Raw genomic sequence first — 25,434 nt, forward strand, 5'->3', positions numbered from 1 at the left:
CGGATCACTGATTTCAACACCCTAAGATCGAAAATAAAACTATAATACCGAAGCACTCGTACTATAGATAGTATAATAGTCTTACTATAGAGTTGTGCTAAAATACTCTCAAAAACAACCAAAGAGTGGTGCTTTTGAGTTTTTAGCCATTGGATGGAGAGATGTAGGGTTGAGATGATGGTGGTAGGTGGTGGTAGGTGGAATAGTATTTGATCCAAAGGCTATTAGTAATCAAGAGTAAATCCAAGGGCTAAAAACTTAAAAGCACCAAGGGTTTGGTGTTTCTAAAATTATTCTAACTAAATTCCCTCACTATATATATATATATATATATATAGAGCTTATTACTTTAATAGAGTTCAAACCGGTCATTATGCAGAATTAAAATAAGCAATTGTTGACACTCTTATTATTGAAACTCCCCTTCCTTCCTTCCTTCCTTCCACTAATATGTTATAGTTAAGCAATTGGTATGGTGCAGAAAATTGATAGTTTTCAACACACATCTTATTTTATATGCCGGCACGGTTAGCACCGAACAGGTAAATTATCGGCATATATAAGCGGCATGTGTCACGAGTACAAGATCGTGCCGACTGAAATGACAATCCTTTGTTCCGAAGCAAAACATATGGGCTGTCCCATCATTTCTCTTAGACAAACACTTTTAATTAATTTGAAGACTAATGGCTTGTTCAAACACCCTTTTTTTTTTTTTACTTGACCTTGGTTCATGATGATCTATCACAATTTTAGCTACGAAACCTTCTTCCACGCAAGTAGTGGGTTTTAACGGACTTGTGCTGCATGCGTTTGATGTATACCTGTATCATGTATCACGCGTGGGTCGACGTACGTAAACTATAAGATGCATCAATTTCTTCGAAAATGTATAGGAACTACAAAGATCTAGTCAATATTAATTTACTTGCTGTCAATAACTCGGCAGCATCGTTTAATTGAGGTATCTATTTATTCTTTCTTTCTTTCTTTCTTTCTTTTTTCCACCAGTGTTCTAATAGCCTTGACCAATTAATTGCTCGTGCTAACGTAGATACCCATGTTGGAATATACTTAATGCTAAAGTAGATACCCATGTTGGAATATACTTAATGAGATCCCTGCGAATAATATGGATAACAATCTAATTAACCCGCACTGTATAATTTGTAAGAATTTATCCTGCTATATATAATGCCGTGTAATTAAGTAGATATTTAGAAGAAGCATTATGTTAAATACTCTCTTAATTAAGTACTAGTGTAGAGACCCGCGCTTTGCAGCGGATAAAAATCTTAATAGTAATTAATAATAATAAAATATTAAATATTCTCTTGTGTATCTTATTTGGTACATCTACCGAAAATATCTCACTGCAGGCGGCAGATATGAACCCGACGATGCCTTCTCCGGCGATGGTGATAGTGACGGCGACGACGATCTCTCCGACCGCGGCGGAAGAAGGAATTGGGTGCACATTAGTGAGAGAGAGAGGGAGTGAGGAAAGGAGACGATGGTGTATAGCTAAAGATGAGAAATAAAGAATTGATGAACAAATCGAAGATAAAGAATTGAAAGTTCGGTGGAAGGAGGAAAATGGGCCATGATGAATAATTAGAGATAGAGGTTAGAATCGTAGATAGTAGTAGGACCATTTAAATATATTAATTGAAAGTTTGGTAGTGGAACCATTTACATTAATTAAAAGTACAGTAGAGGGAAGGTAGTGGGACCATTTAAATACACTAATTGAAAGTTTGATTAATGAGACCGTTAAAATGTATATTAAAAATTTAGTGAATATGATGAATAATTGGACATAAAGAGATTAGGATCGTAAATAGTAGTAGGACCATTTAAATATACTAATTAAAAGTTTGGTAGTGGAACCATTTATATTAATTAAAAATATAGTGGAGGGAAGGTAGTGGGAAGTTTGGTTAATGGGACCATTAAAATGCATATTGAAAATTTAGTGATAGAAAGAAGAAGAGTTACATTAGTGAGGGTGAAGAAAAACTTGCCACGTGGCAACAAACATTGAGGATTCATATAGTTTAATAGATATTCTTTTTGCAGTACAAATAGAAGTATCGCGTTAGAGCTTTTGTACTGTTGGACCTTTTTTTTTTTTTTTTTTTACATTGTTGTAGTAGAAGAGTCGAACATTTTTATTTGTTAAATATTTTGGTGGTTGTTGAAGCCCAGCCAAACAAACATTACATAAGGGCATGTTTGGATATTAGAACAAGATATTAAGTAATAACTAGTGCACTATAAAAGTTTTCTTTATAGTTGCAATCTAAGGATTTGATTTTACTTTTTTTGCAAGGCCTTGATTTAGTTTAAATTTATTTGGATTAGTATATTTCACCCACCAGACACTTCATTTTATTCTGAAAAACTAAAATGACTTGAAAACAGGATAAAGCATGTCTTTTTAAGCATTTGATGGTCAGATTCTTCATCTACCGAATACTAAAATTTTTTTTAAGAAATAAAATAGTTGTGTTGAGCGCGATATTTATTTATACATTTGAGCAGGCCAGTAGCTGCATTGTATATGAATAGAATAATTTTGTAACATAAAGCAAACTTCATAGTTATCCGAACGTGTAGCGTGGTGCAATAGAAGGCAAACTAACTAGTTCAAACGTTGATTACTTAATTATCACATAGAAACAAATCTGTATGGAAAAAAAGCATTAATTATCACATAGAAACAAATCTGTTTAGAAAAAAACAACTAAAAGAGCACGAGAAATTGTATACGTATGAGGAAAATAATGGCCTTTTTAGGCGGATTAATTATAGGTAGGTCTTTGATTGCAATTTCCAAAGTGACCAGTAAGATCTAGTTGAGAATGACTCGCCGTGGTAGAAGGGGTACGTATAATTCCATTCAGGAAAAGAAAAAAGAAAAAAAGAGGGGGGGAGAATGGTAGTTGATGAATAGCACTTTATAGAGAATCATGCATCTCTATGGGGTGGAGAGATTGACCAAATGTAGGAGTATAGAGAGTATGAGAAACTCTATATAAAGGTGTTAGCATTTGTACATATATGTAAAGCACGTCTAATTTGTTAACTAAGTCCTAGTGAGATATCAACTTACTAATTTTGTTAAGAGTGATCTCTCTCTATGGCAAAGCAAATTAGTGTTGAAGTTTCCAATATGGTTGCAGCTGCATTAATGTTGCTCCTTGGAGTTCTTGTGGCCAACCCAACAAGTCTCTCTCTCTCTCTCTCTCTCTCTCTCTCTCTCTCTTATGTGATTGTGGTAATATAATGTGTGTTTTGTGATTTGTGCACGTGCTTCGATGTTCATGGATCCTTGCATAAATGTGACCTTGACATGACACGTGCAATATGGGTCTGTTTTCCTTTGTTGAGCTTTCGAAAAATATATTATTTAAATAGAGTTATTTAAAAAAGTACGAATAGATGTTTAATAACTAATTCTTTTTAACTTTTCAGTCGTAAATAAAGAAGGGTAAATAAGTTGTGTGTATATATATATATATATACACAACTTATTTACCGTAGTTGTACCGGCTTGCTCATAGGGATGCAAACGGGGCGGATGCGGGGGTGGGAGAGTTTCCCCATCTCCCGCTCCATTTCTTATCTGGGCGGGGCGGATTCGGGGCGGGTTACTTTTCATTTTATTTTTGGCTCTCACTTACCGCTCCATTCGGGGCGGATCGGGGCGGGAGCAGATTTTTAACGGATCGGGGTAGATTGAAGGAAGAAAAGAGTCTCTCGCCTCCTGCTCCATTTACTTGGCGGATCGGGGCGGATTCGGGGCGGGTTATATTTTTCTATATTTTTTGTTCCCACTTACCACCCCATTCGGGGCGGATCGGGGCGGAGCTCCACCAACCCGGATCCATTTGCATCCCTACTTGCTCATGAGTTGTAATACTAGTCTATTTGAGAAAGTTTCTTGAAAAATGTGAAATTGTGTGATTGGCATGAAACTGCATGCGCAACTGCACATTCTAAACAGATCACTATAGTTGTGTGCCGTAAAAGCTACGTACAATACAGCGGCCAAACACCTGTATTGAATCTTATTTTAGCTTTTTGCTAAAGATTGAAATTTTTTTATTTGTTTGATACTTTGCTTAACAAGAATTAAATAGCACTAATTCATGAATTCTTTCTTTTTCGGCGTAGCATTAATGCTACGTATTATATACCAAATATATACTGCATTTACGGATTCATTTTATCTATTTTTTATGCTTAAAAACAAATTATAAACAGGGGTGCATTTCTGTGTAACATGTACGTGCGAGTCAATTTATACACCAATCCATGCATGTAGTAACAGGTCAAACTAAAACGACTGGGTTTAATTCATATAAACAAATTGATTAGCTTAATTATTTTTTTATTTAATTCAATCCCATATTTTGAACTTATTAAAAGTAAGAGAGTTCAGACAGTAAAAAATATGTCGAATATAAAATATAAAACATTATTAACTGATAGATTAAGTTTTATAATATACATATATATTTTTTCACAAATGAGCGAGGTGAATTATAGTTTGATATATAGCTTTTCGTTTCATATATTCGGTCCTATACTTGATGAATTTGTCACGGAATTCAACATGATTTTTTTTTTTTATTTAATCCTCGAGGATAAGAATAGGCTTTAAAATTTAATTATTCTCATATATTATGACCATGTGTACCAAGAACTTTGAACGATTTGACCTTCTATAAAGTCCAAATCCCATTATATATTGTACGGTAACCAAATGGTCCAATTTTTTTGAGAAAAACAACCAATTGAAAACTTACGCTCTGTAATTCCTTTTCAAATAGCGTAAATCCCTGTAAAAAAAAAAAAAAAAAAAAAAAACACTGACGCTATTGTTTATTCCCCAGGAAAATTTAGCACCAAACATTAATTGATACATGGACTATAAACAGAGAGGAAGTAAAACATTAGTAGTTTATACAATCATGTACGTATGCATATATATATATACATATATATAAAATGTATATACGTACTCGTCCGTATGTATGTATCAGATTCATAGTCCATGTTAGGCTGCACCATAAGCACTGAACATTTTACTTTGGAGCTTGTGAAAAATATTTCTTAATTTACATTAAGAAAATTTAATGCAGAGATTCTTATATTCTACTTATAATTAAGATATCACATGTTTAAGAGTTTAGTAGAATTTGAACTCAAAATATGTTCTACTTTAATACTACATTAAACAACATAAAACTGTCATTTCTCTATAAAAACTGAAGCTCTAAAAAAAAAAACAAAAAGAGAAGAAGGAATTCCAAAATCATGAAAACATATAACAAACTACTCCAATTAATTAATATCTTTTGCTCTTAGGAGGAAACAGATGAAATAATCTCCTGAACGATCTTTCCATTAAAAATTAAAAAAGAAAAAGAAAAAGAAAATCTTCTAAACAAGGGTTTAATTTTGCTCGTGATCATCAGCTGTGCAATCCATCGGCGTCTGCTACGGAATGAACGGAGACAACCTCCCCCAGCCGAGCTCCGTGGTGAGCCTGTACGAGTCCAACGGCATCGGCGCGATGAGGATCTACGCCCCCGACACCGCCACTCTGCAGGCCCTGGGGGGCTCCAACATCCAGCTCATCCTCGACGTCCCCAACGGCAGTCTCCAGTCCATCGCCTCCGATCCGTCCGCCGCCGCCGCCTGGGTCCAGTCCAACGTGCAGGCCTACACTTCCAGCGTCTCCTTCCGATACATCGCGGTCGGCAACGAGGTCATCCCCGGCGGCCAGGCGCAGTACGTTCTCCCCGCCATGCAGAACATCTACAACGCCTTATCGTCCGCCGGCCTCAGCGGCCAGATCAAAGTCTCCACAGCAGTCTCGCAAGGTGTTCTCGGAACATCGTATCCTCCGTCGAGCGGCGCGTTCTCTTCCGACGCTGCGTCGACCCTGGGGCCTATCGTGCAGTTCCTTGCGAGCAACGGAGCTCCGCTGCTCGTGAACGTGTACCCGTATTTCAGCTACGTGAGCAACCCGGGGAGCATCAGTCTCAGCTACGCGCTGTTCACGTCGCCGGGGACGGTGGTGCAGGACGGGCAGTATAACTACCAGAACCTCTTCGACGCGATCGTGGACGCGCTCTACGCGGCGCTGGAGGGGGTCGGGGGTTCGAACGTCGGTATCGTGGTATCGGAGAGCGGGTGGCCTTCGGGGGGCGGCCCCGCCGCAGCAACGGTCGGCAACGCGCAGACGTACAATCAGAATCTGATCAATCACGTCGGCAACGGGACGCCGAGGAAGCCCGGGCCGATCGAGACCTACATATTTGCGATGTTCAACGAGGATCTCAAGTCCCCGGGGATCGAGCAGAACTGGGGATTGTTTTACCCCAACCAACAGCCTGTATACTCGATCAACTTCAGTTAAATGGCCAAAAGTGACAGAGAAATAAGAGCTTCTCAATAATTCGAAAGATCTAGAAAAAAATAATAATAAATTTATTGGAGCCATTGATGCACCAATATTATGTATTCGGAAAATTCGTGTTATAATAAACCGGATGCTGGGCAATAAAATGTTAAACTGTTAAGTGATGAATTTTTGATATTACTGAAGTTGTCCGAAACATGTGAAAACGTACCAAACTTATTTGGACTATTTTAAATCGATTATTCAAAAAATTGATTTTATAGTTTAATCTTTTTATTTTATTTTATTTGAATCAGCTAACGATATTTTTTTTAAAAATTTAAATACGTTATTTATCTTTACAGATTTATTTAGTATGTTTCATACAATTCTCACAACTATAAATCGTTATGAAAAGTAATTACATTAAATTTTAAAGTAAAAGTAAAATACATAGCCAAGAGCTGCAAGGATGAACCGAGGATCATAGAAGTCCTTTGAAATTAGTGACCGTTGAATGATGTGAGCTTGCATATATTAACATAAAAGAGGCATAATTCCATCATATATATTTCGTACATGTAACGTGAGTTAATAATTAATTGAGCTGTGCTATTTGATTTTGATTTTTGAGGTGATTGTCACAGCTCAACAACCATTTAATTAAGCAATTAGTAGCTCCATTGGGTAAAGCAATGGACTTTGAAATGCTTGTATAAAATGCTGTGTAATTATGCAAATGAAGCAATTCTCTCTTCTTTCCTTTCCCTCCATCTCTTCTTTTCCATTAATGTGGTATATATGCTTCTAATTAAATCCCGGAGCTTAACACACGGTTCCACAGTTTCTCAAAGTTGAAACATAGCTTTTTCCACGCAAATAGTTGGTTTTAATGGATTTTTGTTGAAGTTATCTGAATCACGTGGCGGCTACGTATCCTATCGGATCGATGCATCTATTTCTTGAGAAAATGAAAGGCAACTGAATTGATCTTGTCAATGTTTGTTCCAACGAGTTAGCGACGTGGCTTTTATTTGCTAGCTTAAGTGACAATGATGGGTATGTATTGTTGATTAATTTATCTCCTCTTCCACTAGTTGTCTAAGAGTTCTTTGACAAATTGCTCGTACTAACGACGTAGATATCCATGTTCCGATCATTTTTATTCAACACGTACGCATGTGTTGGAAATTACAAAATTCTGATTTGTTTATGATTGTTATGCAAGAACTTGCCCTGCTTTAAGGTATAGATAGTCTTGTTGGATGAAGAACAATTTAACTAGTACTTTGTAATTAATTCTCGCTAAATATTCTATTCGTAGCATAAGCGGAAATAACAAATTAGAACTTATGTGTTTAGATCTCAAAAATCTCATTTTCAACTTTTCTTATTATAACTAATCGTTCCTAGTGCAAGTGGCAAAGAGCTCGGTGGTTGGTACTTGAGGTTTCAAGTTTGAATCTTTTTTTTTTTTTTTTTTGAAAGAGATAGGTAGCATGCTACCTGCTTTGTTTATTTTATTTTGAAAATAAACTTAGTTAGAAATGTGAAACATTAAATTTATCATGCTAACCTTCTCTCTCTGAAAAAAAAAAAAACTCTTCTTGTTGTAGAAACATTAACTTTATTGTTTGTCAAAATTTTTATTGATAGTGAGTTGTTGCTTAAAACAGCAGGTGAGATAAAAAGACAGTTTTTACAAATTGTCATTCTATGTGGATATAAAAGTTTTTGATGAAAAAGTTCAATAGCAATATATCATCCTATCAAACTATATTAATCTACCAAGATAGAGCATGGTGCAAAATGCATTATAATAAAAAATATACTGAGGAACAAAAAGAAGTTCAAATGGGTTAATTAATCTACCAGAATAGAGCATGGTGCAAAAAGCATTATAATAAAAAGGGAAAACTTCAAATACCCCCTTATGATTTTACACTTTCACACTTTAGTACCTTATGGTTTAAAATATATCAAGTTAGTCCCTGTGGTTTTGCATTTTCTCACTTTAGTACTTAGTGGTTTAAATTATATCAAGTTAGTACCCTATGGTTTTATTTTTCTTTTTTTATCATCCATTTTTATTATTTTTTTTTTGTTAAATCAGTGATAATTTAAAATTAAAGGGTACTAAAATGAATGTTCGATAAACCCAGGTAGGGTATTTGAAGTTTTTTGTATATAATTTAACGAAATATTAACGGAGGAAAAAAAAATAGTGACAAAGTTAAAACTAAAGAGTACTAAAATAAATATTCGATAAACCTAGTTAGGGTATCTGAAGTTTTTTATATATAATTTAACAAAATATTAATAGAGGAGCCGACGAAAAGAGAAAAATGAAATCACAGGGTACTAAATTGATACACTTTAAACTACAGGATACTAAAGTGAGAAAGTGCGAAACCACAAGGTACTAATTTGATACACTTTAAACCACATGGTAGTAAAGTGAAAAAGTGCAAAACTACAGGTGTGGTATTTGAAGCTTTTTCTAATAAAAAATATAGATACTGAGGAACAAAAAGAAGTTCAAATTGGTTATTAATAATAGAAGGAATTCCATATCAAGTGATTTTCAATTTTTTTTTCTCGCTATTTCTAAGGTTTTATTAAATTTTTTTAATCAAAATAAGAAAAAATTTATGCTCTACTAATTTCAACCAATGCGTTTTAAAATAGCATTATCTTTCGTCTTAAATTATAAACTTATTACTTATAATATAGACATTGATGAAAACAATTTTTTAGTGGTATGTTTGCACAAAAAAAAAAAAAAGTGTAGAGAATACAAAAAATTCAAAAGCACAGTGTAATGCAACGTAATTAAGCTTGCGAGGAAAATAGTGGCCATGGTAGATGGAAAAGTACCTGACAAAAATTTTATGGGCACCGTGCCCGGATGGGTACCACGTGTGCCCATCCGCACCCTCGAAAAAAAAAAAAAAAATGGTAGGCTCGGATTTTAGGAAGAGAGAGAAAGAGAGGGGGAAGGGAGGGTGCGGATGGGCGCCGCCACCGTGCCCAAACAATTTGTTTGGGCACGGTGCCTATAAAATTTTTGTCCAAAAATACCCGTTGTAGACGGATTAATAGACTAGATTAATTAGAGTTGGAGTATGCCTAACCTCGATAGATCGAGAAGAATGAGAATAGTCGTTGAATATATAGAACGCTAAATTGGGTGCAACAATTTCTAATGGGAGATTGACTAAATGCAGGAATGTAGAGAGCATGAAAAGCTCTATTTAAGCGCACTAGCTAGTACTTGTAGATGAGACCAACTCATTATTTTTGTTTAGGGTCTCTCTCTATGGCAAAGCAAATTAGTGTTGAAGTTTCCAATATGGTTGCAGCCGCATTGTTGCTCCTCGGAGTTCTTGTGGCCGCCCCAACAGGTCTCTTTCTCTCATACGCGTGAATTTTGATAATGTTTTGTGTATTTTCATGTTATCCGTTTCGTATATTTTTCAGAAACGAAGATACGCTATAAATGTAAAGTAACTAACTCTTCGCTCGTCATCAGCTGTGCAATCTATTGGCGTCTGCTACGGAACGAACGGAGACAACCTCCCCCAGCCGAGCTCCGTGGTGAGCCTGTACAAGTCCAACGGCATCGGCGCGATGAGGATCTACGCCCCCGACACCGCCACTCTGCAGGCCCTGGGGGGCTCCAACATCCAGCTCATCCTCGACGTCCCCAACACCAGTCTCCAGTCCATCGCCTCCGATCCGTCCGTGGCCACCTCCTGGGTCCAGACCAACGTGCAGGCCTACACTTCCAGCGTCTCCTTTAAGTACATCGCGGTCGGCAATGAAGTGATCCCCGGCGGCCAGGCGCAGTACGTTCTCCCCGCCATGCAGAACATCTACAACGCCTTATCGTCCGCCGGCCTCAGCGGCCAGATCAAAGTCTCCACGGCAGTCTCAACAGGTGTTCTCGGAACATCATATCCTCCGTCGAGCGGTGCGTTCTCTCCCGACGCTGCTTCGACCCTGGGGCCTATCGTGCAGTTCCTCGCGAGCAACGGGGCTCCTTTGCTAGCGAACGTGTACCCGTATAATGCTTACGTAGGCGGAGGCATCAGTCTCAGCTACGCGCTGTTCACGTCGCCGGGGACGGTGGTGCAGGACGGGCAGTACGCGTACCAGAACCTATTCGATGCGCAGGTCGACGCGCTCTACGCAGCACTGCAGGGGGTTGGGGCGTCGAGCGTCGATATCGTGGTGTCGGAGAGCGGGTGGCCTTCGGGGGGCGGCCCTGCCGCAGCCACGGTGGGCAACGCGCAGACGTACAATCAGAATCTGATCAACCACGTCGGCAACGGGACGCCGCGGAAGCCCGGGCCGATCGAGACCTACATATTTGAGATGTTCAACGAGGATCTCAAGTCCCCGGGGATCGAGCAGAACTGGGGATTGTTTTACCCCAACGAGCAGCCTGTGTACTCGATCAACTTCAGTTAAAACTGCCAAAAGAGGCAGAGAAATAAGAGCTGCTCAATAATTGGAAAGATCTAGAAATAAAATAAGTTTATTGGAGCAGTTGATATGCTTCCATGTAATCGAAAATTGATGTTATAATAAAGCGAATGCTGGAATATGATGGTTTATTATTTTTGTTTAACTGATGAATTCTTGATACTTCTGAAGCTATCTGAAATATTTATGGAAGTATATATATGTGACAAAATTTCTTCCAGTGCCTTTTACATTTTATATACAAGTTTAACTGAGAATTTAAGAAGATAATTATAGAATAGGAGGATTTAGATCAACACATTCCTGCTTTCCACCGAGTCTGAATCTGAACCTAGTCACTTGAATACAACTTTTGAAGTGTTTAATTACTTTTTCTAGACCAACAGGATATGTGAAATGGTGAGATAGAAATTTATGACATTGGATTTGAAAATTCAAAGCACTAGCTATTATAGAACTGAGTAACCCAGGAATGGTCGCTTATTGCTAGCTTGAAAATGTCAAATAATTAATCCAAACAATTCACTCAATTAATACTCAAGATTCCCATGCTATGCCAAATGAACTTTTTCTAACATCCCTTAATTTGGCAACACCTGCCCCTGATCTTAATTATCTGATCTAGATAAAGATTTTTCTCATTTGTTTTTTCCATCTATTCTTGTTGGAATTATTCAGGCCTCCAAAACTAGTCAAACTATTGGACATAGAATGACAATAGTAAATGAATCACAAGTTATGTTGAGTAAGAAAAGTAATTAGCTATATTAAATGGGCAATTTGATAGGTTCACGAAGTCTAATTAAGTGGGACTAAATTGAAACTTTAGTACAAGGTTAGGGACCTCCTATGTAATTTTGATCTTGTGTAGTTGTGTTTGGTGTTGTTCCCTTTTGGTTTGTTGGCCTACCCCCTTCTTTCTCTCTTTTTCTCCACTCTTCTTTCGTTTTTTGCCTGAGATTTTACTATCCCACTCTTGTTGCAAATTTTATTGATCTTAATAAATGAAGCAGATAATATGTATGTTAACTTTCTCTCTTAAAAAAAAAAAAATCTAACCTAGCTAACTAAATTGGTCTGTATCCCCACACTTCTGATAAAGTTAACGGTGATAAATAAATAACTATTCAGACTAAGAGCCTGAAGGTTGAATAGGAATTTGAACTGCCAAAGGTGTGAGTCTTGTATATACTATACAGTAACGCTAACCGGTAGAAATCTATATATTTATCCAGTTAACATGAATTGTAGCTAGTTAGGTTGCTGTTTTTTTTTTTTTTTTTTTTTTTTTTTTTTTTTTTTTTTTTTTTTTTTGAGAGAGAGAGAGAGAGAGAGAGATAGGTTGCACGCTATCCGCTTCGTTTATTTCATTTAGAAATAAACTTAGCTAGAAATGTGAATCAATTAGGATTCGAACTTGGGTCTCGGGTACGAACCACCAAGTTCTTTGCCACTTGCTCTAGGGCGACGGTCGGTTTAGGTTGCTGTTAGTCAACTTGATTGTTGAGATGATTATCACATCTCAACAACCAATTAATTATTTAATTAATAGATCAATTGGATAGAACAGAGATTGTGAAATTCAATAGTATAAAATGCTACGTGCAGAGACTAATTATGCAATGAAGCAATTCTCTCTTCTTTCCTTTCCCTCCATCTTCTTCTGTTCCATGTGTTTGTTCCAACGAGTTGGCGACGTGGCTTTTATTTTCTAGTTCAAGTGAGAATGATGGGTACGTATTTTTTTTCCTTTCTTCTTCCTCTAGTAGTCTAAGAGTCCTTGACAAATTACTCATACTAAACTAGATGTATTTTTTTTCCTTCCTTCTTCCTCTAGTAGTCTAAGAGTCCTTGACAAATTACTCATGCTAAACTAGATATCAAGTTTAGAATATGCTATTTTGCCCTGCTTTAAGGTGTACATGTTCTTGTTGCATGAGTAGTTTGAAATTCCCACAACATATTCTATATATCTATATCATAAGTAGAAGTAACAAATCGGGACTTACCGACCATTCCTAAAGCAAGTGGCAAAGGGTTTGGTGGTTGGTATCCGAAGTCCCAAATTCGAATCCTAGTTGATTCATATTTCCAGCTAAACTTATTTCTAAATTAAATAAATGAAACAGATAGCGTGCTACCTAGGGGTGGCAATCCAGCTCGTTATTTGTGAGTCAGCTCGTGTTCGGCTCGAAATGAGCTCGAGATCGAATCGTTCGTTTAGTAAACGAGCCGAACACGAGCTGAATTTTTCAGCTCGTTTGATAAACGAGCCGAACACGAGCTGGGGTCAGCTCGCTCGTGTACGGCTTGATAACAGCTCGAATACATATATTTTATATTTATATATATAAATAAATAATTATATATATAATATGTTTATTTTTATTATTTGATTTTTAATAAAAAAAAAATAAAGTCGAGCTCAATTATAAAAAGACTCACTTATATATAAAGTTTCAACCATTAGATCAAAGTTTAATAGGTGAGATTTTATAAATTTAGTTTTTTATATATATCCAATCTAATCAATTTAACTTATTGTTCGTTGTCCAGCTCGTGAGCCAGCTCCTGTTTGGTTCGTTAAAAAAAAAAAAAAAAGGGATTTGTTTTTTTCGGTCTAAGACTCATTTTCAATTCTTCTTATACTAAATTCATTATTTGCAATTTTTTTTAGAGAGAGGTAGTAAGCTTACTCTTTTCTTTATTTTTTAGTAATGTAAAGTAACTAGGCATTCAATTTGGAATCTCGGATACCAACTATATATCAAATCCTCAGCCAACTGCATAGGTGCGGTTGGTGTCAAATTTTTTATTATTGATAGTGGGTTGTTATTGAAAATAGAAAGATGGGATAAAAAGATACAAAGTTCTAGATCTTACAAATTACCATTCTTTATCAATAAATAACTTCGTGATGGAAAAATTTGTAGTTCATCATGCATCCTACCAAACTAATTAAATTTATATACCAACACGATCAAAGATGCATTCTAATAAAATATATACTAAGTAACAAAAAGATGTTCAAATCGGTTATCACATAGAAACAAATCCAAAATAGTGTGTACGTATGAGGAAAAATAGTGGCCTTGATAGGCGGATAAATAGACTATGAGGGAGAATGAGAAAGGTAGTTGCATAGCCCACTATAGCAGGCATACCTATTGGGACGTGCAATCATTCTCCATGGTGAGAGATATTATTTACCGTCCATTAATTTACTTTGATATTCGTATCAGTCTATACGATGGACGGTGGATGAAACAGTCTCACTTTGGGGATTGATAAATAGGCTAGTGTCGAGTTGACTATGACTCACCTTTGATAGATGAGGGAGAATGAGAATGGTAGTTGAATAGCAACTATCACGGGCATCTCAATTGAGACGTGCAAGAGTGTAGAGAGTATGGGAATTAAACTCTATATAAAGGCGTGATCCGTAGTTGCATGTACATGTAAGAGGCACGTCTAAGTAATTAGGACTTAGCTATATTGTGAGAGATCAACATACTAGTGTTGTCAAGGGTTCAAGTTTCCAATATGTTTGCAGCTGCGCTGTTGCTTCTTGGAGTTCTTGTGGCCATTCCAACAAGTCTCTCTATCCATCTCTCCCCCTCTCTTTTTCTAATATACGTGAATTTGGTAATATTGTTATGCTTGTTTTCGTGCATGCGTATGCATGGAAATACATGGAAGTTCATGCATGCATGCAATATGCGGGCCTGTTTGGCGCAGTGGAGCTTAATTTTGAGATAATGTTACATGAGTAAGGATATTAGAGGAGTATAATATTCTTAGCTACTTGATAATGCATCCTCCTATAAGCTAGCGAGTTTGCAATTGTAAAGATATATAGCAGCTTTCAAGTAAAGCACTTTTGCTTTTAAAATTTAGAATTTTATTTCAGTATTGTGTTAAAAATCAGAACTTTTTATTTACCAAAAACTTTACTGCTTGAGAAGCTGGCCTGGCCTGGCTAAATAAAAATTAGATAGCATGCATGACTATACATATTTCTTTGCTATCACAAATGATTTTTCTTTTTTTGAAGTTATTTTTGGAGCATTGCTACACATATACAACTTAAACTACATTTAGCAATTCATTTTAATTCCTTTCCCTTTTTCTTTTTTTTTTTTTTTTTTGAGAGAGATAGGTAGTACGCTACCCGCTTCGTTTATTTCATTTAGAAATAAACTTAGCTGGAAATGTGAATCAACTAAGATTCGAACTTGGGTCTCGGGTACCAACCACCAAGCCTTTTGCCACTTGCCCTTTGCCACTTGCTGGAAATACAAATTCTTTATATGCTACATAAGATATGAATCACAATACAATAAAATTACTGATTACTTTTTCCGTCTGTAAAACCGTTCCCTATTTTCAAACATGAACAGATGAAATACCGTAAGATTGTAAGATATATGCTGGACAAGTTTAAAAGAATTTTAGTCACTTGGATTTTGACTCTGAACTAAATCTTTGCTTGTTTTCAGCCGTGCAATCCATTGGTGTTTGCTATGGAATGCTTGGAAACAACCTGCCGCCGCCGAGCTCTGTAGTAAATCTGTACAAATCCAAAGGCATTGGCGCGATGAGAATCTACAGCCCCGACGGGGCCACTCTCCAAGCCCTCAAGGGCTCCAACATCCAGCTCATAGTCGACGTCCCCAACAACAATCTCCAGTCAATCGCCTCCGATCAATCCGCGGCCGCCAACTGGGTCAAGTCCAATGTGCAAGCCTACATTCCTGGTGTCTCCTTTAAGTACATCGCAGTCGGCAATGAAGTGATCCCCGGGAACCAGGCGCAGTATGTTCTCCCTGCCATGAAGAACATCTACAACGCCTTATCTTCGGCTGGCCTGAGTGGCCAGATCAAAGTCTCCACAGCAGTCTCACAAGGTGTTCTTGGATCATCATATCCTCCGTCGAACGGAGCGTTCTCTTCGGATGCTGCATCGACCTTGGGGCCTATTGTGCAGTTCCTGGCGAAAACAGGAGCTCCTTTACTCGTGAATGTGTACCCATATTTCAGTTATGTGAACAACCAAGGAAGCATCAAAATCGACTATGCATTGTTCACGTCGCCGGGGACAGTCGTGCAGGATGGGCAGTATGGATATCAGAACCTCTTTGATGCCATCGTGGACGCGCTCTATGCAGCATTACAGAAGGCCGGGGGGTCGAATGTTAATGTCGTGGTGTCAGAGAGTGGCTGGCCGTCGGCAGGTGGCACCGCAGCCACAGTCAGCAACGCACAGACATACAATCAGAATCTGATCAAACATGTCGGAAAAGGGACGCCGAGGAAGCCTGGGCCGATAGAGACCTACATATTTGCAATGTTCAATGAGGATCAGAAACCGGCAGGGATAGAGCAACACTGGGGACTGTTTAAACCTGATGGACAACCTGTCTATCCGATCGACTTCAGTTAAATGGCGAAAAGAGATGAGAAATAAGAGCTACTCAAAAAGTTGAATGATCGACGAAAAATAAACCACCGGAATAATTGATATGCCTTACTTTTACCTTGGGACTTGTATGTACCGGAATATCGCGTGTTATAATAAAGCGAATGCTGGAATAATAAAGGTGGAATGAATAAATGGTATTTTTAAATCTTGGTGTTTGATATATACTGATGAATTCTTGATACATCTGCAGTTCTCTGAAAAAGCTACAGGGCTGCAAGAACAGAATGAATGAGAAAACAATTGTGGAATCATTTTGTCGAATTGAAATCTAAATTCTAAAAGCATTAGAGTGCCAGAGGAGCCACAGAAAGAAATTTTCAATTTCAAGATTAATTAAATGTCAAACTCTGTCAAATGACTTATTTACATGTATAAACATTTAATTACTCTGAAAAAGTGTAAGCATCTAATCAATCATCTTAAAAGTGAAAAGTCATAGAATAAGAAGTTTAACTTGCCTCCTCCAGTCAAATAGATCAGCTACACTTCTCTTCTTCAGTTAAAAATTTGCTGCCATTTAGAAATAACAGAGACTGTAGTTAATTACTTTATCTGAACTTATTCTGAACCTACCGAATACAGCTTTTAATGCAATATTTCTTGAGCAGCAGGGTATGAAATAATGAGCTTTGAATTTTTATTTTTATTTTTTCATATAGGAAGTTGGAAACTTTAAGTCCCTGTTATAGAGGTAATTAAATTACCTCAGGAATGGTCCCTTGTCGCTAACTTGGAAATGCCATATAATCCAAACAATCCATTCAACTAACATTCCAGAATAAATTCTTCTGCAACATGAACTGTATAAGTTATTCATCAATTAGACTACATCCGCACCCGGTCTTACCTAATATAACAAAATATTTTTCTCTTTTTATGTTTCATTCTTGTTGAAATTATTTAGACGTCTATAATCAGTCAAGATATTGGATACAGAATGCAAACAAACTGAAATGCAGAACAATGGTTATAAGTTATGTTGAATAAGAAACAGCAAAAAGCTATATATTTTAAGTAGCCAACTTGATACATCTACAAGTCCAATCAAGCGGGAATTTCATACTGCAGAATCCAATGCCAGCATGACATGTAAGACAGAATATTTGCCCAATGATTTGCCAACAGGCCATCATTCTTTTTATACAGATCAACTACATGAGCATCAAAGGAGACAACGGAGGAAAAGAGTAATTTAATGGTGGTTTTATTTGAAACATATATACTTGAGTGTCATCTGATGCTTTTGTACACAAGTCGCAAGCAGTTTAAAGTTCACATCAACAGAAAACACACAGGCACATACAAAATTTTGAGAAATGGCTTAATTGGATCCACAACAACAGACAAAGAACACCACAAACCTGCACTCGCTTTTATACAATGCACTCAGATGAGTTCACCTAAAACCATTATGCTGATCCAAATTAAGCAATGAGCACTCAGAGTCAAAGCTGAGATAACCGGAAGATCTGCGCGATTTAACAGGTCCTGCCTGACCTTTTAAGCGAGGGGATCCCTGAAGAAACAAAGGAGACTTTGTCGCTTTAATGAGGCTGGCATCACTAACAATTGAAGGAATTGGTGACTGTACCCTATCTGTATATGGGTAACAGTGATCAGAAAAAATATCTGCAGTCACAAACCGCTGTTTTGGTGTGCTCATCGATCTAAACCTTGCCTTAGTTGATGCTGTTGATGCCATGTAGTTTGGGAAAGAAGGGGAGCTTGAAAAGGAATCATCATCCCTTAACGAAGTCCTCCTTGAACTATTAAAGGATTTTCTAGCCAAGTATCTGAGTTGGATTTCTTCCATTTTCTCTCTGTGTGAGGAGTGTAAATAGTTGACCAAATCTGAAGCATGAATATTAGGATCGAGGGTGTCATCTGCGATTGATGGTTGTTGATGGATCTCATAATTTTCTGTATCTAATGGTTGTGAACCGACCCATTGCTCAAGCCACATCCATCTATGGTTCAGATCATTGAGCTCTTCTCTGGGCACCAGTTGCCTTCGTGCATTTCTTCTCTCCTTATGGAACCATCAGAAGAAAACAAGAGAGATACAACCACAATAAGTAGGAAATAACAACGAATAGTTTTGCACAACAAAGTACCAGGTAAAATATTAGAGATCTTAGCTGAAATATAATGTATTTAGGAACGGTATATGAATATTAGAGTTTCATAACTTAGTATAATGAAAATAATCTGTAGCCGAATGGAAAATTTTGTATCAACAAAATATTCGACAAGTTCTTGATGGGAACAGGTAAGTTCTAAAAGAAAAAAGATAACAATTTTGTAAAACCAAAATATAGTAAAACCAAAATTTCAGCAGTTCAATTATCCAACAAGGGCTTATAGTTCAGGTAAGATCTGTCTGGTTTTAAATTTCAGGGGGAATTGATATGTGCAATTATAAGAAGCTTACTTGATAAGAAGATGCATATTCCAATGCCCGCTCTCGCTTTAGTGCAGCCAATTCCCTCTTTCGCAGTATGGAATTTATCTCTTCTTTAGATAAGATGCTTCCATCCCAGCTTCTCTCCTTACCTTCTTCAATCTACTCAAAAAAGAAACTTTAACAATCTTGTACATAAACTACACTAAATTAATATCCTACTGACAAAAAACCGAAGTTTCATCAACTAAGTAGCTGAACAAAGGAATGACAGGATACAAAGAAAGGAATCTAGAAAACTATAATTGATTTTACATCAGCTGATTCCTTCATTTTCCTCTGGTTGCTGTCTCGACTTTTATAGACAGGAAAATTGTGGCCAGGGTTGGCTCTACTGGCACAGGCATGCGTTTGAATCCTCATAAGAGACTCCAAACCTTCTAAAGCTATGGTTGTCTTGCGCCTCACTGCTTGTCCGCGAACCAGAGCTTGGAGTTTAACCAAGCCCTTCAATGCTCGCAAAGCTTTCCTTGCCTGAAAGAAAATTGCAATAAGATTAAGTGCAAAGATATAGCTATTGAAATTCAGGGCAATCCCAGCACAAGCACGGTATGAAGATTTGATCTATTGCAAGTAATGAATATTTGCCAACATCAATTACAAAAAGAATTTAGAGGTACACATTATTAGCAAATGAAAATAGGATCAAAATAGGAGAATTCTTCGAATTTCACAAGTGACCCACAGTTATGATGGATCAGTTAGCAGGGGTTCAAACAATCAAGCATAACCTGAATAAAAAGCTTCGACTAAGTTTAGATCCTCGCTCAAGGAACTTCAGTACAAAGGAGAATAAGGATAAGTTTTGTCTAGTTTCAGATTTGTCTCCAAGGAACTAACAAACACTCATTTCACAAGAAGCAAAAGTAATAAGTTCTGGTTTACTTCATATTAACACAAAATCGACAAACTCCAATAAAAGCATCAGTAGGATATTTGAAAGCACATTAAGGCTACAGATCATGAATCCAGATGTAATGGTTGATTTGATCAATACACCCCAACTAGCCCATCACTATTAGTAACTTGTTAGGCCTCAAACACATAGCCTGAGATGCTTAAGCCCAAGTTATTAACACCAGAACGCCCGTTCTTAATATACTATATCATCATCCCTTCACCACTGAATGTGGGAACTGAATGTGATTGAGGAAACTATTTGATGTCTAACAAAGGAAAACACCGAGCTTACGAGAAATCCACGGAAGGCAGACTGAATTTTGATGGCTGCGATTTCTCGACTCCAATTGTAAGATGACCGATCACCTGTGAGTCGGACAACCTGAGCAGCCGCCTGAGCGGCAGCGACAGCTGCTTCAGCAGCTGCTGCTGTCGCGACAGCAACAGCCAATGCGTGCTTGCTTTGCTCTTCTTCAGCTTTCCTTATTTCACTTTCCTTCTCTAGAGGTGGGGGTGGAAGAGGAGGAGAGTTCTTGGACATGAGCCTTCCGAAAAGCCATCTTATTCTCCTCCCCTTCTGAGAAAGCTACCAAAATGACTTGTTCAATCTCTAAACTAAATAGTGCAATGCTATAGAATCAAGTTGAAGAAGCGACCTTTTCTTGTTTCGCTTTTGAGTCGGACCCAAAAAACTTCTTCAGTTGGTCTAACCAACTCTTCTTCTTTGCCATTAAAAGACCACCAAAAAGGTACTGAAATAAATACAAAAACCAACTTGGAGTTCATCATATGGTCCAAGACAAGTGATGCCAAATATTTTATCCAATCGACCAATTTAACAGGCAAAAGAGAAAGAAGAAGGAAAATAATAATTGCAGGACGACAATTGCTCGCAGAACTTATTCCACCTCAAATGTATTGTATCCCTTATTAAGGAATAAACAGAGAGAAAAAGAAAAATGCAAACTGAAAACAATTGTCGAAGTACATAGTAATTCATATGGGTTCTTGATTGAACAATCATAGAATGCATTAGCACAAATTCCAAGCATTATTGTGAAGGTCTGTTGAGAAAGGTGGCTCTCACATGGCTAGCTAACCAATATATAGGATACATAGCTACAGCCGAGAAATCGTGATGACGATAATTCCGAAAACAGGGAAAAAAAGAATAACTCGAAAAACTATCTCTAGAGACTTCCAATGCGCTGGATCGATGTATAGTATCCCATTAGAAACTTCTTAATGAACAATTTAAACATGAGACTTTTACTCACAAACAGCATAATTAAAGCGAGAACATCTACTACTCAATCAAATTTTTCATTATCAAAGGCAGTAAGTAAAATACTGTCAAAGTAAAATGGAAATTAGGAAAAGGTTGCCAAACCATGAAAAACCAATCATATGATAGTGATATATTTTACAAAAAAAAGGGGAAAAATTTAGACTTGTGGATTTTGAAAAATCGCAATTCCTCCATCTGATATTTAATCAGAGAAGGAAATACCAACATGATTAAAATTTTGAATACTAATAATACAACTGTGACCACTATATCTTTTTTTGCCCCTTCTATAGAAGTATACAGAACACAGATGGTCCAACATGAATCATCACTATAAATTAAACTGATCTACATGAGCATTACCTCCTCATTAATTGCAAAGGAGAAAAAGAAAAACAGTGAGATGAATATAAAGTGAGGAAGTCCAAAACAATCAAGTACCTAATCCAATCTCTTGTTTCAGAACCTTCTCTCACTAGGATTATTGATCATAGCCCAATGGCTATTATAACCATCAAAACCTGCATCAACCTGGTAGAAGAACCATTGATAAGAAAAAGGAAGAGAAATATATGTAGAAATACCTGATGATGAAAGGAAGAACCAGCAATGGTAAAAAGCCCTAAGATTCTTCTTCAATCAAATTGTTGGAGATTTCTCATTTAGATGTGGGATGATTTTGTGGACACAAAAATTTGGTAGTGTTGAGAGGGAGAAAGATCCAGCACACACAAGTGCACATGTTAAGAAATGAGAGTTGCTTTCACATATAACAGCTGTGCTGAGGGTGGAGGGGCAAGAGAGGACAATGCTCCAGTAGGGAAATTACTGACATGTCCCTGTACATTTTACACCCTCAATTCTAATTATTTTTTAAATTTTTAATATTTTTAAGAATAACAATATAGATAAAATACTAGCCATTTGATGAAGAAACTTAAAATTTATATTTTTATTTTAGCGTATAAATAATATTACTCAAAACTTTTGCAATAAATGTATTTTTTTTTCCGAAGGAGACAAGAATTCGAACTTGATTTTTTTGTGATTGTAGTTTTGCAATAAATGTATTTTTTTTCCGAAGGAGACAGGAATTCGAACTTGATTTTTTGTGATTGTTATAATATTTTGTTGATCTTAAGAGGGGTTGAACAGAGAGAGGGTGAGACGTGTCGCTTAATCTCAGGAGAAGGTTTTTATAATTGTAGGGGTCTGAGAATATTCACAATCATCAACTACAAGTGATTTGAAAGCAGGTCTTATAATTTTATTATTCAAATATTTCAACTTTCTAACTATTTTATTAATTGATTTTAGTTAGGCACCGGTAGGTACTATTTTTTTAAAATAAATATTTATTGGTGTAATAAAAGATTGATTCTATGATCTATCAAAAAAAATTTACACCTATATACTGAACTAAAAATCCGTAACAACATAAATAAGGTTTAAAGATCTGTTTCCAAATCACTTACATATGGGCGTTACCGGATACGGTGCACTAGGTTTTATACCAAAACCAATAAGTTATTGGATACATAAAGATAATAATTAAATTTTCAAAACACTTAAGACATAACATTTTTGCTGTAATAAACAGCTAAAATATATTTTGCAGCTCTAGAAGCAAAAGCTCCAGTCTCAAAATACAGATGAAAATGAGGTCACCGATGACTTGGTGGATCATGTCCAATTAGGACATGAACTTAGTCCTAGCTTAGTTTTTTTTTTTTCTAAAAAAAAAAATTGTTTATTTACGTTAGGCAAGTAAATGATACCCCAAAAGGGTATGGATGGCCCACAATTTGTAGAAAAAAAAATTGTTTATTTACATTAGGCAAGTAAATGATACCCCAAAAGGGTATGGATGGCCCACAATTTGACCACAGGAAACTGTTTGGGAGATCAATTTGTGTGAAAGGTCTCATAGACTCAGTGGTTTGGACCACGACACCAATTCGGGGTTGAAAAGGATATATTAGATGAGATTAGCTCAGCAAATTCGACCCAATCCTCGGATCCAAATCTGAATAACTATAGTCTGATTTGTCGTACATGTTTACCATGCATACGTGTTAGATATGGTCTTCTTTTTTTTTTTGGGTAAACTTCATATACTATCCATGTGGTTTCGCACTTTTCATTTTAGTATTCTATAATTTAAAGTGTATCAAGTTAGCATTTTATGATTTCATTTTTATCTTTTTATCAGTTTCTCCGTTAATATTTCACTAAATTATATACAAAAAATTTCAGATACTCCACCTAGGTTTATCGAATATTCACTTTAGTACTCTTTAGTTTTAATTTTGTCACTGATTTATCAAAAAAAAATTAGTAGAATCAATAATAAAAAAATAAAAATGAAATCACGGGATACTAAATCGATATACTTTAAACCATATGATACTAAAGTGAGAAAGTGTCAAATTATGCAGATGATATTTGAAGTTTTTTCTTTTATTTTTGAGAAGTTGCCCGATGGCTGAAGTAAGAAGTATCGTTACAATGTAGAGCTTGATACAAGAGTAAAAAGAAAAAATAAACATAAATGATTACACCACATAAGGTATATTAGAGTAAAGGGAAAAAATAAACACAAACAATCGAATTGATGTAATAAAGATTACACCGACCATCCCTAGAGCAAGTGTCAAAGGGCTTGGTGGTTGGTATCCGAGACCCAAGTTCGAATCCTAGTTGATTTACATTTTCAACTAAGTTTATTTCTAAATGAAATAAACGAAGCGGGTAGCGTGCTACCTATCTCTCTCTCAAAAAAAAAAGAAAAAAAAAATATTACAATATAGAGGGCATATAAGAGTAAAGGAAAATATAATCACAAATGATTTGGGGACAAAAATAGTATACAAACTGAAAAAGACTTTGATAATGGCCCCCAACCTAATCGGTGTAATAAAGATTACACCATAGAGAATGCAAATAACCTTTTTCCCTTTTTCTTTTCCAGAGAGAAAGGCAGTAAGTAATCCATTTTGTTTATTTTTAAAAAAATAAATTTAGTTAGATTTGTAAGGTAATTAGACTCTGAATTTAAAACCTTAAATATCAATTATTAAATTATTAGCCATCTGTGTTAGATATGGTATGTACCTTTTTTTCTTTCCAAACACCCTCAACACCCCTAATTCTCCAATTTTTCATTAGCCTTCGTAATTGTCATTAACATGTTATTGTCTAACAATAAATATAAAAAATGATATAGGGAGCAGGGGAGAGAAAAAGTAGAAAGGAGGAGCGAGGAAGGGAGGAGGAAGTTACAAACCCTAATTAGTTTACTATTAGGGCATGTTTGGCTCATGACTGAAATAAGAGTGAAAAATAAAATTAGATTTATTAGAATGAAAAATAGAATGGCAAATTATCAAAAAAATTTAGTTCATTATTAAAATGAAAATCATAATGAACATTTAGGATTTTAAAAGAGATAACAGTACTAAAAAGTAAAAACAGAGGAGGGAGAAGTATTTGTGAGCGATGATTTTGAGTAATTTACTTTTAAATGGGTCAATCTGAAATTTAAAGCTGAATTGAACTATAATTGTATTAGATCATTTATATTTTAGAGTGAAATGAAAATCGAAAATTGATTCCCACAAAACAAATAACAACTATCAAAATCAATAAATCTTATTTTGATTTCATAGTCTAAAATAGATAAACAGTTTCTAAAAAATCTGAAAATCTTTTATCGCTTAGTTTATTTTATTTAGAAATTAAAAAAAAAATTAGCTAGAAATGTGAATCAATTAAGATTCGAACTTAAAATCTCGGATACCAACCACTAAACCTTTTGTCACTTACTCTAGAGACGGCCGGTGAAAAAAAAAAAAAAAAATCTGAAGATCAAATCTAGTAAGTGAGCACTTACAGCGTTTCTAGAAAAGGGTTGCGATTTTGGAAGCAGTGAGTGAATGCCTAAATATGCGGGGACCCAAGCGAGGCGTCCACAACTGTGTCTGAGTTGTCCAGGAGGACCACAGCCACTGCACATTTAAACCTCCCTCGTTATTTATTCCCTTGTACGCCGTGTCGCCACTGCTCGATCCCCTAACATCCGCTCCTACTGTGCAAACAACGTATTATTCTCTGTTCATCACTTGTTATTCCTTTTATATATTATTATTATTATTATTATTATTATTATTTCATGCCACAAACCACAGTTCAATGCTTAATTCCTTCTTGGTTTAATTAAACCCCTGCAAACTCTTCTAAACGAAAGAAGTTTTGATGTTGCCAAAGATTGGTAGTATATATTGGGAATTATATATCCATACTTGTTGAGATTTTCTTTTTATTTAAAGAAAAATTGTTGTAAGATGTTTATTAATTAATGTTGATTTTTTTAGTCTTTCTTGTTCACTTGCTAAGTTGAT

General features: G+C 36.2%; 4 protein-coding genes across 7 annotated transcripts; 3 read left to right on the forward strand and 1 right to left on the reverse strand.

The window, feature by feature from the left end:
- On the forward strand, positions 3,083-6,604 carry LOC109708544 (glucan endo-1,3-beta-glucosidase-like). Its single transcript, XM_020230335.1, has 2 exons — positions 3,083-3,230; positions 5,487-6,604. The coding sequence occupies exons 1-2, from the start codon at positions 3,143-3,145 to the stop codon at positions 6,431-6,433; spliced, it is 1,035 nt and encodes a 344-aa protein (XP_020085924.1). The 5' UTR covers positions 3,083-3,142; the 3' UTR covers positions 6,434-6,604.
- LOC109708448 (glucan endo-1,3-beta-glucosidase-like) lies at positions 9,551-11,048 on the forward strand. Its single transcript, XM_020230195.1, has 2 exons — positions 9,551-9,819; positions 9,948-11,048. Exons 1-2 carry the CDS (start codon positions 9,696-9,698, stop codon positions 10,886-10,888), a joined length of 1,065 nt encoding a protein of 354 aa, XP_020085784.1. The 5' UTR covers positions 9,551-9,695; the 3' UTR covers positions 10,889-11,048.
- Positions 12,495-16,530, forward strand: LOC109708817 (glucan endo-1,3-beta-glucosidase-like). Of its 2 annotated transcripts, none has more exons than XM_020230656.1 (2): positions 12,495-12,636; positions 15,403-16,530. In XM_020230656.1, exons 1-2 carry the CDS (start codon positions 12,630-12,632, stop codon positions 16,344-16,346), a joined length of 951 nt encoding a protein of 316 aa, XP_020086245.1. In that variant the 5' UTR covers positions 12,495-12,629; the 3' UTR covers positions 16,347-16,530. The 2 variants fall into 2 exon arrangements, with proteins under 2 accessions (XP_020086245.1, XP_020086244.1); XM_020230655.1 differs by lacking the exon at positions 12,495-12,636 and adding an exon at positions 14,352-14,498.
- LOC109708816 (protein IQ-DOMAIN 14-like) lies at positions 17,476-21,791 on the reverse strand. 3 transcript variants are annotated; one of them, XM_020230654.1, is made up of 7 exons: positions 21,639-21,791; positions 21,476-21,565; positions 20,403-20,498; positions 20,039-20,323; positions 19,102-19,320; positions 18,817-18,948; positions 17,476-18,414 (listed from the first exon to the last, which is right to left on the reverse strand). In XM_020230654.1, the coding sequence occupies exons 3-7, from the start codon at positions 20,475-20,477 to the stop codon at positions 17,782-17,784; spliced, it is 1,344 nt and encodes a 447-aa protein (XP_020086243.1). In that variant the 5' UTR covers positions 20,478-20,498; positions 21,476-21,565; positions 21,639-21,791; the 3' UTR covers positions 17,476-17,781. The 3 variants fall into 3 exon arrangements, with proteins under 3 accessions (XP_020086243.1, XP_020086241.1, XP_020086240.1); XM_020230652.1 differs by having other exon boundaries at positions 21,476-21,783; XM_020230651.1 differs by lacking the exons at positions 21,476-21,565; positions 21,639-21,791 and adding an exon at positions 20,735-20,794.

Source organism: Ananas comosus, linkage group 4 (genome assembly GCF_001540865.1).
Source record: "Ananas comosus cultivar F153 linkage group 4, ASM154086v1, whole genome shotgun sequence".
NCBI classification, from domain to species: domain Eukaryota; kingdom Viridiplantae; phylum Streptophyta; class Magnoliopsida; order Poales; family Bromeliaceae; genus Ananas; species Ananas comosus.